Source organism: Barbus barbus (genome assembly GCF_936440315.1).
Source record: "Barbus barbus genome assembly, chromosome: 30".
NCBI lineage: Eukaryota > Metazoa > Chordata > Actinopteri > Cypriniformes > Cyprinidae > Barbus > Barbus barbus.
Window position 1 is genome coordinate 14,652,399 of NC_136758.1, and position 16,277 is coordinate 14,668,675.

The 16,277-nt window shown below is 38.6% G+C and overlaps 1 protein-coding gene across 1 annotated transcript in view; it reads left to right on the top strand.

The window, feature by feature from the left end:
• Window positions 1-1,228: 1,228 nt before the first annotated feature.
• The window catches only part of ush2a (Usher syndrome 2A (autosomal recessive, mild)), a gene marked incomplete at both ends in the record, with an annotated part of 210,615 nt that continues 195,566 nt past the window's right edge, over window positions 1,229-16,277 (top strand). Inside the window, 4 exons of the mRNA XM_079385784.1 lie at window positions 1,229-1,761; window positions 3,176-3,341; window positions 14,236-14,371; window positions 16,207-16,270. Of these exons, the coding sequence (XP_079241910.1) occupies window positions 1,229-1,761; window positions 3,176-3,341; window positions 14,236-14,371; window positions 16,207-16,270 (899 nt within the window). The remainder of the gene's footprint in view (window positions 1,762-3,175; window positions 3,342-14,235; window positions 14,372-16,206; window positions 16,271-16,277) is intronic.

The window sequence follows — 16,277 nt, forward strand, 5'->3', positions numbered from 1 at the left end:
AGTGTGTATTTATTTCAACAGCGTTTTCAAACAACGTTTCCACAAAAGTTAGTCAGAGTACGCTAAATAGACGCGGGAACAGAAGTCGCGTTAGCCTGAGGAGGTAACCATAGTAACAATCCGCTGCTCGAGAGCTTTCAGTTAAGTGTCGGACGGACGAGAAAATGACCAAATGCCATCGTCACTTAGTTACATATTTACATTTTACAAATGATAAGTTATAATCAATGAGGTATTAAATATATTTGACAGGTAGGTACATAGAGTCACAAAAAGACCATACATCTTACTCAAGGAGAAAGTTACCCACATCGAAAAACGTCGACTTCCTGATCCTTACGAAAATGAAGTAATTTAAGGATAACTATAGTAAAATTGTAGTGATAATGTTTTTTTGGCTTATTTATTAACATTTGTATAGCCACAGTTTTACTACAAATAAACTATCATTAGTGTAGCAAATCCATGGTTAATTTGTAGTTACCATAGTTTATCTATACAGTAACCAATGTTTTTTTTTATTTTATTTGCAGTAAAACATGGTTAATTTTCATAAGGGGAAAGTCTCTGTATAATTGGCACATGTTTGAAGAGGACAGCATTTCCCAGCGTTTCATGTTCTTGCTCTTTTTCTTCATTCTGATACAAAGTCAATAAGTTTGGCTCCAGCAACCTGTTGAATGTATTTTGGCAAATAGCCCGCTGCTATTGTAACGTGAACGAGGTTGACGACAATTGAGCTCTTGCTCAATCATCAATCTTGTAGACTGTTACTCTGGATTTATTCATTTTTAAAAAGGCACTATAAACCCACCTGATCTGTTTTTTTCACCTCTCTAGTGCATGGATTTTATGTCTTCACTGTACACCATTTTAGAGAGGTTATTATAATTCTCCACTTTGCAATGCCACTTGAATTCAGGGTGGATGTTACTGACATAAAACCATGCTCAGTGCAATTCAGATGCACCGGCAAAAGTAATTGTTAAGCTTTTCTTGCATCAAGTGGAATCCTAAGAGCCTCAGGAAGGGTGTCAGGGTATAATATTTTTCATAAATATGTTTTCACATGATTTTGCTCTTCCTTTCTCCCTTTGGTTTTCTACAGGACTTTGACGAGCCCAAATCCTAGCTATCATGTGAAGGCTTTGGCCTCCTCTTTGACATTGTGCCATTAAGCTGCGCTGCCTTACCCAAGGCACTGGACTGTAAACATTTCACCACCGGCATGACCATCATTACTTATTTAAGATCACTACATCAGGAGGCAACCTTGCCAACAACAACGAATTGGCTCCTTGGGCACAAAGGTGCTATGTTATTACTGTACACCCTAGGCTTGTATGCCTCCCTCGGCCTGGTTGCCCCTCAGGGCAACTTCCCCAGGCTCGAGAACATCGGGGCATATAAATCTGTCAGCACCATGCCGACGAGGTCCTCGTGTGGAATTCCTGAGAGAAGTACTTTCTGTCAAGCTGGCCAGGTTCAGGAGGATCTTCACACCTGTATCCAAAAGTTCTGCATCCAGGAATGTCCGTATAGCTCCTCTACGCCAGACTACACCGACGTCCTCACCACAAGCGTGAGCACGTGCTGGAAGGGCAATGCACGGGACCACCATCCAGGTGCGGAGGCCAATTCCACCAGCTTCATCTTTCCGACCTCAAGAGGTTGTCCGGCTTCCCCGTCAACTCTAAGCTTTGGCCCAGCGAGCTCATTTACTCTAACGGTGTGGCTGAAACTCGAGCAAGACACTGTAATGTAAGTAGACACACATCCAGAATTTTCCCTTAAGAAGATCAGAGAGGCAGTGCAAGTGTTTCTGTCACTTAGAGAGTGAATATTTTACTTAATCAACCGGATCAGTTTCAATGCCTGCTCCGTTCCAGGAAAAGAATGACTTGTTAGAACACCGCTGTATGATCTAAACCTGATATGGATTAGCTTGGCCTCTCGCCTTGCCAGAGTTGGTTTTATTCAAACTAGCTTTTCCTGTGTAGTTGATCCCCACTCAGCTGTTGGTTGTCCTCACCTCATTTTCCGACAATTCCTCTGTTGTATCTCCACTTTGAAAGCGTGTTGTACATGGAACACATTCTGTGAGGAGTCCTGCCAAGTTGAAAAAGCTCTGAGCCCTGTTTGCTCTGCTCCGGCAAGACCAGCTGTGGCCAGTTTTAGATCAATGAAATGAAATTGCCACAGTGTTTCCTGAGCTCTGGCAAAAAAGCATCAACTCAAAGGCCACTTTGTTTTTCCACAGCACAGAAAATGATATAGTTGAAAGTGGGTGATAGGATGAAAGGATGGAGTCAGAGAGGCTGTAAAAGAAGAACAACTGTTTCAGCATTTTATATCAAGTGCAGAGCATGAAAAGAGAGAGAAAGCCACAAGCGTGTAGTGTTGAAAAATAAATAAGCGAGTCCGTGCGGTCAAGGCGGTTCATCCGTCGCGTTCTCTCCTTGAAGCAGAGTGAGGCAACAGGCTTGCGTGTTTATTCTGTTCTTAGTGAATTAATTGGCCTGTGTTTAATACCTGCCTAAGATCCCCTTGGTAATATGACACAAAAATATACACCGCTCAGACATAGTTTTTTGGAACACTTGCCTTAGTAGACTTATTGAATACTAAAACGTTGCCTTCCCTGGAGAAGCCTGGCCTAATTGCAAGTGGAGCAGGCAGAAAAGCTTGGCTGTAGGTGAGATGTTTCTGACTCCAGGGCCAGCCGCAACCTGAGTAGAAATGCTTTATGATTTATTGGATGTGGTGGCCTGTGTTCGTAAATGCTGCCGTTTCCCGTAAAACGTCTGTAATGGTGTTTCATATGACAGTGTATGAGGGTGTTTTCGAGTAACAAGAAAAGGCAAATGGAAAATATTGATACAACATGCATAAATGTCAGAGTGATGTTCATTTTAGATGGGAAGGAATTTCCCAGTAAAAGACGGTTGTTGGATTTTCATAGCCGATATTTTGAAGGTGTATTGATTGCTTACTAATGTCTTGAACTGTTCCTGTATGAAATAATATGAGGCACTTTATACGAAGATGCATTATGCAATTCCAAATGAAATTTATTGTAAATGTAGGCCTGTTTTGGATATTCTTTTATATTGCTTGTTTTGAGTGCCTGAATTGCTCTCAACAAAACATTAATGTTTGTTTTTCTAATGTGCAGGACTTTAATGGAAAAGAGCACTGTGGGACGACTAGTGCTGCTGGTGACAGTCTCCAAGGATGACATTCAGATCCACTATGGCATTCACAGCAAACAAAACTTCTCCATAAGCATGAAGACCGCAGGTCACATTAGCATAGGCCACTGGACACACGTGGCTCTACAGGTAGGCAGCATGTTTCTATTCTCTTATTCTTTCTGTGGTCATTTATATGTGTCACATACTATTCACGACAACATGAAACAGCTTGTAACTTTATAATGTGATATCCATCTATAAAGTCGAACTGAATATTTAATGGGAAATAGGGCAGCGCTTGATTTTATCCATCAGGTTTGGATCACTTTTGGTGGAAAGTTGTGATGGTATCATTTAATTTTTAGTTATGCTAACAGAAAAGAAAAGTTGTTCTTGGAAAATGTTTGTTTATCTTCAATAAGACTATTTATTAATACAAAAAAAATTGAGTTGAAAATTGGATTAAAATAGAGAACAAAAATGTACTTTTAAAAATGTTTAAAAAAAAAGATTAAGCTCTTATGTGTATCTTATAATATGTTACAACTCCTTCCTGTTGGAATAGAAAATGCTTCATGATGTAAATGGTCAATTTTAATTTCTTGTCTTTAAAATGACTGTTGAGATTTTTCAGATGCAAATAGGTTTGATGAGATCAAAATTATTTGAATACAATAAAGTATATGCTGCTTACATGCCAGTAGGGATGAATAGTTGTTCTAGCATTGCGGAAGAAATCATATAATATAATAAGCTTGGTCAGGTGTCATGTAGTGTTGCCCTGGCAACACTAAATCACCATCCATTCATATTTGAGGTAATTAGCCGCTGTAAAATATTGATATTAATATTGTGTCTGGAGAACCCGCAGCAGGTTCTCGCTGAACCCATGTCACAACAGATTTCCACTTTGGACAAGATGCATGAATAGAAGGCTTTAATTACAGTGGTAAACATCTGCTTTCCTGCAGCTGTGAGGGCAGGCAGGGGGAAGAGAGCAGGTCAACCCCTCACACACCCTGCTCTGAATACATATCAACACACACACACACCAGGTCCAGTTGCTTCTGCTTCATTCCTGTAAGAAACATTCAGCTGCTTTTGCTTCTGCATTGTTTTCAAAGAATGATCCGCATCCAGTGCAGCAATGCAAATATGAAGAGCACAAAAACTGTGGAATTGCTGGGTCATGTTTCACTCTCAGCTTTCAGAGCCCTTTGCACAGACAAAGTACCAGTCAGTCCCATTAGGACTGGCTCTCTGGCATTGTTCAGCTTTGGAAATGGCTGCCTCTATCTCTGTGTCTGAAGTGAAAGGAGAAGGAGCAGAGGATAAACTTGGCCATCATCAGAAAACAGAGTGCTCTGTCTGTGGAGAGTATTACCTCACAATAGTAGTGATTATTATGGCTTTAAATTGCAATCGTTCAGATTATGAATAGCAGGTTGACTTCTGGGACAGAAAACATTATTATGATAATGAGATCCTTCCCACAAATCAGAGGTAATATGTTCCCTTCCCGTGACAGCCTTGACTTGGACTATATAAGATATATTTTCTGTGCCCATTAGGAATTTAAACTGCTGGCCGGCCACTGTATTCTTGGGACAAAATTAGCCTATTTTCAGCCTTAACTCTTCATGGTGGTCTACTTGCTGAGGACTATTACTGACACAGTATCTAAGTACCTGGTTTCTTGCAAGCTTTTTTTTTCACAGGTACAGAACTGTCCCTTGAATATGATTATGAAAAACATTACAAGTGTAAACATAAAAAAAATAATTGTGTGTAACTGTGCATACGGTGATATTAATGCATTATGCATCTACCCTATATAAAATTGACAGGTAATTGACTGTAAAATTACATATTTTCATAATCGACTAGTTAGTGGTTTACTTAATAAATGATGTAGTTGTCCTTTAGGCTGATTTACGGTCAGACAGCAGACAAGTTTCTTAGGGATGTACACGTAAATAAATGACAGATATTTAACACAGAGGATAAATAATTCTATTAGTATTTAAATATTATACTCTTTACAAAAAATGGAGATATACCAATTATGCACGATATACAGATTATGATAGTTTGTGCAATAAAAGATTGACTTGCCTGTTTATGCTTGAATTTATGATAAATATCTGCCTGTTAATCCTGTTTAAAATTATATGCTAAAACATCCATTTCTGAGAAAAAAAAATCAGTATAAACTAGTCGACCTCAGTGATCAACTAGTCCAGTGTTTCCCAAACCTTTTTTTGTCTTATTTACTTGAATTATCAACAACAAACTAAAATGGCTCTCCCAAAATAAAGAATTTGAACTTTATTAATTGTAATTTTTATTACTTAATTGAATAAATCAAGGTACTATAAACTACATGTGATCATTTTAATTTGAACAGATTCATTAATTTATTTTATATTGATACTATTTTATTTATTTATAGAGTCAGTTTCTGTTTTATAAGTTTAACAAAACAAAATTGATCTTTCCAACTTCTCCCTTAAAGCAGCTTACCCCTGGTTGAAATTCACTGGACTAGTTGGTCATCCAGACCCATACTGTTAACATTAGTTTTGCATGTTGTATGTCTCTCATGTGTCTTTGCTCCTTCCTTTTTCTTGCAAATATAAGCCCAATAAGACTGTGCACTTTGATAATGATTATAGTAAAAAACACATGACTTTTGCATTCCCTTAGGGTCAGTTTGGGATTATTTGTTGTCTTTAACTCCGCTACAGACTGCCAGTATAGTTTTGTCAAATGCAGGCCGCCAAATAATTAAGCACCCTGTCAGGTAGCTGTCTTCCTGCTGCCTGTTGAGGAAGCCTCTATAGTCAAAAGAAAGTCCAAGATAAAGAGAGCAGAGGAAAAAAGCAACACTCAAACGGAATACAACATTACAGCGTTTAAAAAGGCTTCAGGGAAAAAGAAAAGAGGAGTTGATCTGTAGGAGCTTGTCCGTAGTCATTACTTTAAAGGAGAGTGAGAGCAACAGAGGAGGAGAAGCTAGAGAAGAGTGATATGCCTTTTATGCTGCTTGCTCGGATGACGATGAGGAGCGACAGTGGGCTCCTGTCAGTTGTTTGTTGTGCTGCTTATTGTAGGTAATTTGTCTTTCTGAAGTTGTGGGCTGTAATTGAGATCAAGCAAGTATCGAGTGGCATAAGACTCGGCAGGGAGGAAAAGTACAACAGTGTTCTTTTTGTCTCTCTTTGCACATCAGTTCAAAACCTTGAACGTATCACAGCGTAGCTGACGAGCCTCGGCAGGTCTCGACACATGAAAAGAGTCGTCGAAGAGGGAAAGTTGAAAATGTAAATGCCAAGGAGGAACAGTGATTACAGCCGCTCCTCAACGTAAATCTGAATTATCATATCAATGCATGTCAGGTGCCTGTCATGACAAAACACGCTCTTATGAATGTTTAAAACTTCTTGATCTCGCATATAAAGGTTGGGTGCAGTTTTGATGCAGTTCTGAAGTGGACATTATCTACAGCTTGTCCATTTTGTGCTATCCATGTCACAGACATTGTTTTGTCTGCTCTCACTTTCAGGTCTCGTGTTTAGTTACAATTTAAAAAGTTGAAGTGATGCCAAGTAGAGACAGGACTTTGCTTGTGTCAAACAGAACAGAGTTATGCATCTTGAAAACTTATTTTCCCCTTTAGTTTCTTATTTTGCCGGGCAACTTTTTTTGAACAACGTTGCTTGGGCACTTTACCATTGAGAATGGGTAACAAATATCTATCAGGATATTTTAGGTCAGTCTTGGGTCCTGTTGTCTCACCTGGTTGCCAGTTGACGGCAACATTTCCCAAAGGCCAGCAATATTCTTCAAAAAGTTACCCCGTGTATCGTCAGCCTAACATCATTTGGCACAATTTTCATTTAAAGAGCAGAAATAGACAAGAAAGTAGCAACATCATACCTACAATTCTTTTAATTTACTCAATATTATCCTCTTATTTATTGAACAGCATTGTTTATATCATTGCAGCTCCTGTGGGAAGCGATCTGAAACTGTGCTCTTGTGGCTGTTTATATGTTGTCTTTGGTTGTTCGAAGTTCGTGAGAATCCCACAAGTTAATGAACATTTTCACGCACAATTAGAGCTTCCACAAGGGTCTAGGCCTTGGCCGTGCCATTTCGATCGCAGAGGCTTGCACTGTGGCAGACGCTCGTTCTCCAGGGACATTTGTTTTGGCCAAGAGCTGCCGAGTCTCAAGCTCTTAACCCGAATGTGCACATGCCTCATCACCCTGCGTGAACTTCACCCCACCCAAAGATAAGTAGGCCAGCCAGCCTGTGGCCCAGGGCCCCTTGAGCCAGAGGACCACTAAAACTGGGGTGGGGTGGTGGGGTTGGTGGAGGGTAGCTGGCTGCCTGGAGTCAAACTATCTGTGTGAGGAAAAAAAAGATCACGCAGGATAATAAAGGCCTGTAGGCAGCTCGCTTTCACAGTATATGTTTAGTAATACAGTTTTTAACACAAATAGACTCCAAGTCCTCACTTCTTGTTGTTGTAAGCTACAATTGCAAATAGAATAACATCTATTGTGCATTGCTTTTGACATAGAAAATATACATTTCAAATTCTAAATTCAAATATCAAGAATGTCAAACAGATGTTTATCTTTGTAGATAAAGGTATGCTGTGAATAAACTTTGTCAGAGCACAGGAGTAAATCTCTAGCAGAGGAGACATCAGTGCTGCTATCAGGCTGCCCTCTGGCTCTGGCAGGGGAGCTGGCAGCGGGTCAGCTGACCTTTCAGAGCTTCTCATGCCACCCAGAGTGATGGAGACTGATTGGCAGCGCAAGTGAAGGTGAAACAAGGTGGATGGAGGCAAGGAGAGCTTCCACCTTTCCCCAGCTCACTGTCCACGGGCACCGGAGGCCATGAGTGGCGAATAAATCACCCCAAAGTGTTGACAGGAAATTAGAGTCTTTGCAGCTCTAAGCTCTTGGAGTTGACTTCTACAGGACATGGGCAGCACGTCTTGCAGTACTTGTGAATATACTGGTTTTAAATTACGTGTCGTATCAAGAGGAAAATACGCTGGCCTTTTGAGAACCCTCAGCAATGATGTGCAGAGCATTGTTTAATCTGGTCTGTCAAGGCCAGCACATGTGTTTCAGCACATCAATGTCAGACGGAATTAAACGTTTGCCCAGAGAAGGGCTTTCCTTGGCGAGTTTTCTCAGGAGTCTTTATTCAGATTAAAGTCAGAGAAGATCAGTGGCGGATGGATATAAATCAAAAGGGGCAATGCTGAGTGGCAGAGCTTCTTGCGAAACTGGTAATGGCCATAAGTCGATATGAGCAATTTCACTGTATATTATGTCTCTCAGACCAGGCGTGTGTAACAATGACAGACGGGCGTACGGCCACGGGGCGAGAACCATCCTGGAAATCGCCCGCCCTCATCAGACAGATCAAATGCATTGTGTGGCCGCAACAGAGTCCTGTAATCTGTCATAGCTGCGGGGTCACGGCTCTTTGCAGATGTGGCGGAGCTGATTACGTCTCCTCTGTTTAGCTGCCGCTGCCCTTCTGCCTAGTTAGCATGTGTTTATTGCTAGTGAAAGGCGCGAGAGGGATGGGTAGAGGAAAAAATTAAGTGTACAGTCCTGGATCTGAGGCCTGTCAGGAGATGGATGGGTAGCTCGTGGCACGCTGCCCCCGCATCCACAATCTGTAAAGTGTACAGCAAAGTCATATGAACACACCAGCACTCAGCGTACTACATAAATAAAGCCAGATGGCAATAAGTCAGGTGCTAAAACACGCCAGTATGTTAAACATTTCCGGCATTTCTAAATAAACGGCAATTCATCAAACAGAAAACGTTGCATATGCACTATATTGGCTCAATTATATATTTCTTCTTTGGTGGTAATAAATAATGAGAGCCTACATGAAATGTGGGATTGGTTATTTCACTTTGATGGTTGTTCGAGACTTGTAATCTTGCAAGTGCATGATATATGTGCTCACTTACTTGGTCTGATTTTCAATTCCATAAAGGTTATATCAACATTTTAACTGCTTAAACATTTCATGATATAGAAGGGCTACAATACTTAATGATTTTTACATTATATAAGAAATTTTCATTTCTTCTTTTAACCAATTGTAGGTTATCAATTGTAATTTTATGTATGTTATATATTTATGTAAATATGTACTTTTATCATCAACCTCTTGAAGCGAATGCTGATATTACCTTTATTTATTTTATTTTATTATACTTGCATTTTTTAAATACATTAAATAAATACAATTCTTAAATACATTATTATTTAAAAAAAAAATCACAAATATGAATATAATCTCAAAATAAATTTTTCCAAAGAAAATACCTTATTTATTGCTGATGGATTCTCTTAATCCTTACCTTTTATTAAGGCTCCCCAGAGAAATTAAGCATTTTTATCCATAGATGAGCCATAGATGTAGCCCTCCTTGTGTTTGCAGCACTTTCAAAGTCAGAAACAAGTGAGAAAAAAGGGAAATAACAGGAACATCACTTAGGCATTGCTCTTTCCATTCTTGCATTTGAAGCTGCATTGAATTCACCCTCCTCGCTCACTGGTGAGAAAGCATGCTTGATTAATATCCTTAATGACAACCGGATCAATTAGGAACATTTGCACTTGTAAATTGCTTGTAAATGTCATGTTTTTTAGAAACAGTCCACTTGAAATCATTATCTTGATGTAAAAAGATTGTAATTCACCACATATCTAGATATTCCTGCATCAGCAATTACCCCAGCAGGAAGACCATTAATGATACTGTAAAAACAAACAGCTTCCAGTAAAACAATTATTCCATATGTTTACATGCACTGGGGTTTATGAACATTTGCTAATTTCTCAGTTTAAAATGTCAAAGTTGTAATCATATCCATTGCGCTCGCTGTTCTGTAGTGCACAGTCACTGCTTGAACATATGTTAAATATTTAATTAGAAATGTCTAATCAGATTTAGTATTTTATGCCACTTATTTTTAAGGTACCAAAAACACCACTTATCATCTGCCTGGATGTTACAGGGTCTTCAGAATCATAAGCAAGCTTTTTCTTTTATGTAAGGATTTTAATTTTTTACTGACACATAACCATAACTGTAGAAACTATAGTGATATTACTTTGTATTGAGAACCTAGTTAGTAAAAATAAATCCTGTCCTGTTCAGACACAGTGAACAGTGGGGGGGGGGACCTCAAGATATGCTTTCTGTGTAAAGCATAGCCTCTCAAGAGTTATTACCTTTATTAAAAGCACTGACACATTGCCTTATATATTTCTGACTTCTCTAGCTCCACAGAGACAATTTTCTTTTCTTAAATAAACTGTCATGCTAGTCTTAATATATTGTTGCCATCCTCGCAGCAGGAGGAAGAAGGCTGATATAAAACATGTATATGTGAGATTGGTAATTGTATCTTTAGTGTACTTGAGTAGAACAAATGTTTCTCTCTCATGGCTGCATTAATGTGATAAAGGGGAAATTGGCTTTTCATCAGTTTTCTTCGCACTGTAATGGTGGACAGTGAAGAGAGGCCCTGGTGTCAATGGCAGCACTGCAAACTTCCTGTCTGTGATAGTTATATTTCACATCACCGCACTGGCCTCTGAGTGCATTATGAAACATGTGATAATGTAACAAATTACAAATAGGAAAACCTTTTTTCTTCATTTAAATGATAAGAATCGCGGTGAGGCCTAGCTATAAGCCATAAATAAAACATCTCACGTGTTTGCGGTTATGTATGTGTGAGTGTGTATGAGGTGGCGGGAAAGAGTGTGCGTTCAGATAGAAGGGCAGGGCTCTGGCAGGTATCAGTGTTAAAAGAGGAGGATTGCTCACGCTGATACCCTCATCCAGAGTGGAATATTTCTAGAGGCCCTGACAGCTCCTCCAGTGCCGAAATGGAAAGGGCTTTATCATGGAATGGTTTGTCACTCACGCTGCTGCAGACGACTTGGCTTCAGGTTAAGCTTGTATCTGCCCCTGCTTTATGGTCCAAGCCCAAAGATCACAACATTGTTTTTGGTGTGAATTATGAAATCGCTGATATAAAAAGCCCCCAGTTAGATTTTAGAAAGATTGTGCACTGTTGTTTTCTTAGAACAGAATCGCAGGCTAAATTGTCTTCCTTGAACACACAAAAAGGGTTTTAAGTATTTCATAAATTCTCATGTCAGATGGTCTGCTTCAGTTTAAAGAGGTCATATTTTATTAGTTCATTCATTTTTTCCCCAGAGGTTTCGTTTTACAAACACAGCCATCATTTAGTTTTTCCCTGACCTTTTTTTTTTTTAAATGCTTTTTCTCAGTCCATTGGAGGCAAAATGCAGGCTGCGAGTTTGCTGTTGAGTCTAATGTAAAGTGTAATAATTTCCTTCTCAGGATTTCAGTGCAAATGGTCTAAAGTGCTAAACCCTTTCAAAACAAGCTGTTTTTGCAACTCAGTTTCAATAAATGTTCAATAAAAGTTACTTCTAAATGACGAAGAATTATTAGCTCATCAATTTTGTGATTCTTTTAAAGATCTTGTGTTGCCACATGTAAAAAAAAAAAAACAGCTAATATTTGTTCAGTATTCACCTCTACAAGGCTGATGGACAGTAGACCTTTAGCAGTTAGGTAGTGTTACTATTTCTTAATGTCAGCTATTAAGTTACAGCTTTGGCTCAGTGTTTTAGGGTGTTGTGTCTTGCAACACTCTTAGCGTTGCTATTTCCCATAGATTTAAAGCTAAAAAATGTTAGTACTTTTACACAATTTACAAAAAATGTATTTATGTGGCTGATGAGCTAATAATTCTTCGGGAAGTCGTGGCCTAATGGTTAGAGAGTCGGGCTCGTAATCCAAAGTTTGCGGGTTCGAGTCTCGGGCCTGCAGGGGAGTGAATCTCCAGCGCTCTCAATACTGTGACTGATGTGCCCTTGAGCAAGTGCTCCCGAAACCCCAACTGCTCCCCGGGTGCCGCAGCATAAATGACTGCCCACTGCTCCGGGTGTATGTTCACGGTGTGTGTGTGTGTTCACTGCTGTGTGTGTGCATGTTGGATGAGTTAAATGCAGAGCACGAATTCCGAGTATGGGTCACCATACTTGGCCGTATGTCACTTCACTTCACTTCTTTATGAAAAGCTGCAATACTTAAGGAACAAATTATTGTTTTTTCTATGAGTTTCTACTGCTAGTTGGACCTTTGCTTAATGGCCATTGTTATAAATAATGGCATAAATTTGTTGCACATTCTGGTAAATCCCTGTGCAGGTTAAATGTTCCTTTTTCAATTTGAAAGTGGAGAGGAGCTTTTAAGATGTCAGCACCTGCTGATTAGTACGTTACTAAGAGCTCCACAGAACGGCCAGTTATTAATCTGCTCCACACTGGTTTGATCTCATAAGGCAGCGTTCCAGACAGGTCAGACCAGTCCCACACTACACATACACTTGCATTCTAACACAATATGAGCTACCCAAGTGATGCACTTTGGACACAAGCAGTTCAAATCAGCAAACACTTATTTCCCCCACCTTAAAAACACACACATACATACTGATGTTGATAAACCTGACACGATGATAAACTCAAAAAGGAAACTAGGCAGTAGCAACTTTACTGTGCTGCAGTGTGTACTGTATGCAGTCTATGATTATCATATTCACATATTTCAGTTTTTACACATTTTTATCAGTATATTTCAAAGATAGATCAGATAGATTGTTGCAGTGATGTAATTTTGTTGACCAGGCCAGAAGTTAGCATTACCCTGGTTAAAAAGCCAATAGGATTTTGCCATTGGCTGGATTATTGCAGAAAATAAGCTCTGTGACCAACAAAAATTTATGATTCTTACATTTTGTTCACAAAGATAATCTTTACAAAAAAAAAACGACAAACTACCACTAACCTTCCAATAACTCGTTTAGTCTTCATTTAAAATCTACAAGTTGGAATGTTTGAAAAATAATGGTTTGGAATAGTGTGAGCATAAACACAATGAGGCTGTAACTGTGGGCTAGTATGTAGATGAGTTTTGCATGATAATGCTTAATGTTCCAGACAACCTTCTCCATTTTAAAATCTAAATTTAGCTATTAGTGTTCTATGATGAAATTTATTTTACAATCGGTTGGGTAAAAAAAACAGTATCACACTTTTGCTGTTTGAGTCAAATCACAACCATCTTGTCTAATATTGCTTAAATATCCCATGTCATAAACATTCATTGTATTAATTTGAACAATTTTGATGATACAAAAGGGCTTGATGATACAGTTGGAAAACAAATACCCCCATATTATTGTCCCAAAGCAACAGTTACTAGAATGGAAGGAGAAGAGGAAATAAATGCTGGGAAAGCAACAATAGGAGCACCAGCGCTCTTTCAAGAGTCTGCGGGGCTGGTAAATGGGATGAAACACTTCAGGATTCATTTACATCACTGTGACGTTGCTTCAGATCTCAGCAGCAAGTCATTGGCTGGTTAGAGATTTCAAGAATAGCCTCTCTACAGTCTTCAATCAGTGGCCATGAAAGAGAGCAGCTTAAGGATCCTCCAGTCTAGCGCTGCCTTCATCCTTATGGATTTTTTTTAGTTGATTTATTTCCATGCACCTTTTTTAAAGGAGACTGTGAAAGAACATGCAAATATGAATGTGATGAAGGGGCGTTATCAGAGAAAAGTACCCACAATCATCAGCCATAAAAAACATAAATATTAGGTCTGTTGCCTTGCTGCCTACATGACATCCTATCTGTCATGGAACCTTACCAATATGGAAATACTCTTCACGACACAAATAACACTCCACTTGGAGACACCCTCAACTCTAGAAGAGTTAAGAGTTAGCGTGTTGCTATGACACATGGCAAACACAAATACTGGGTATAATATATTATATATCTTATGTTGGCAGCCATATTGTTTTTATTATATATATTATAGTAATTGACTGAATCATGCATTTTGCAACTCATTTTTCTTATTTCTAATGAATCCATAGATGCATGACACAAGTGTGAGCTTGTTCCTGAATGGTCAAGAGGATGATGGCACAGCTTTGGACACACAAACCTTGGCAGGACCAGTTGATGACATCATCTCAGAGGGTGCTCTGTGGATCGGTAGAAGTTCTAACGGTAACGATTTCTGTACTCCTACATTGCTCTTTCAGTTTTTATTATGCTGTTTTTATTATATATTTGATTTGACTTCGCTTATTTTTTTCAAAGCTGCAGCTATCCTCATCTAACAGTGTTTCTCCTCAGAGTCACACAGTTTCTTATCACTCAAATTGAGTGCGGAAAAGGACACACTAATTTGCAGACATGTTACATTTTTCCATTATAGAAATATTCATAAGCCTGCAACTAATCATAGTTGGAGTTTATATAGGTCAAGGGTGACCATATGGCAACAAATAATCTCCTCATAAATGAGATGAGATGGGATTTCTGTAATACCCCCAGGGAATGAAATACACACAATCGCACACGCACACACACACACACACACACACACACACACACACACACACACACACGTTTTGAATACACATCCACAAATAGCATAGACTTGCTAAAGTTTCTTTAAGTTCACTCTGCATTCGTTTTAATCTTAGCTCAACATTGCTGTGTTTGTTTGCAGAAATTACAATAATTCTGCCCAGATCTCTCAGAGGACACAGTAGATTGGTTACCAGTGCTGCTTATTTCTCTCATTTCCTAAATGGCACAGAAGTACAAAGGAGCAATTCACTGTACTGTACACTCTTCAAATAGAGCATGCCTCATTTACTGTCAAACATGCACACACACAACAGCTTCACATGAAAGTTGCAGTCTGTGTAATCCATTTTGCACCCATCTCTAACTGTACATCCAGAGCCCAGGGGTCTGAAATGCTTGTTTAATTCATGTGGAACTCATGTGGGCAAAGCATAGAGGGAGTTCTTATAAGATTTAAAGTCAAAGGAAGGTTCAGACAAACATCATGCCATTTGAAATTTTTGACAAGAGCATAAAAATACAAAATTCTAATTATTTTTTTTCAGCATCTCTAAATTTGATGGCCATATTTAGCATATGTTCAGTGTGGTTTCTATAAAAATAGTTAAGCAGCACAACTGTTTAGCACATTGATAATAAAGACATTTTACTTGAGCGCCAAATAGAATTTTAGAATGATTGGAAGGATAATGTAACATTGAAGACTGGAGTAATGACAGCTGAAAATTCAGCTTTGCCATCACAGGAAAAAAAACATTTTAAACATTTACATTTTAAAACATCTTAAAATACAAAAATAGTTATTATAATTTGTAATAATGCTTTATTTCACAATATTACTGTTTTACTGTATTTTTGATCAAATAAATGCAATGAGTGAGTATAAAGAGACTTCTTTCAAAAAAGTAAAAAAAAAATATTACAGACCCCAAAACTAAGAACGGTATTTTAATTCTATTTGTCTCTTTTGAATCTGTTTGCCTGTAAGAAATGCTTTTATTATTATGTATGCATGTTAATTTTTTCTTTGGCTTTGCATGTCTTGCATATGCATACAAACCCTTTATTATTATTATTATTTTTTTTTTTTTTATGAATGAAATACACTATACAAATACGACAATATCTCATATAAAATACAGACTCCGCACACAAAGATGAAAAGATTTCTTGGCAAACATCCATATATGACATCTCAATCAGAGCCGGTTATTAGAACAGAAGTGATTATATCTTATCTGTTGATGTGGATGGATCTGCACGTTTAGGCTTGGATCTATGCCGCCCATCCAGCCAGTGGGATTAATGCTCACAGAGAACTGTAAATAAGCATAATAGATCCCACCATGCAGCAAGTGTCTCTTTAACTCAAATAAAGACACAGATAAGGTAATCCACTAGTTGCTATGGATCCTGCAGACCGTCTTCAATAGCGCCCATTGACTTTCCTTTCTTTTTCTCCCCAGGATCAAATCAATTCATTGGGAGGATGCAGGATTTTAGATTTTATCCAAAGACATTAACCAACAGGTAAGTA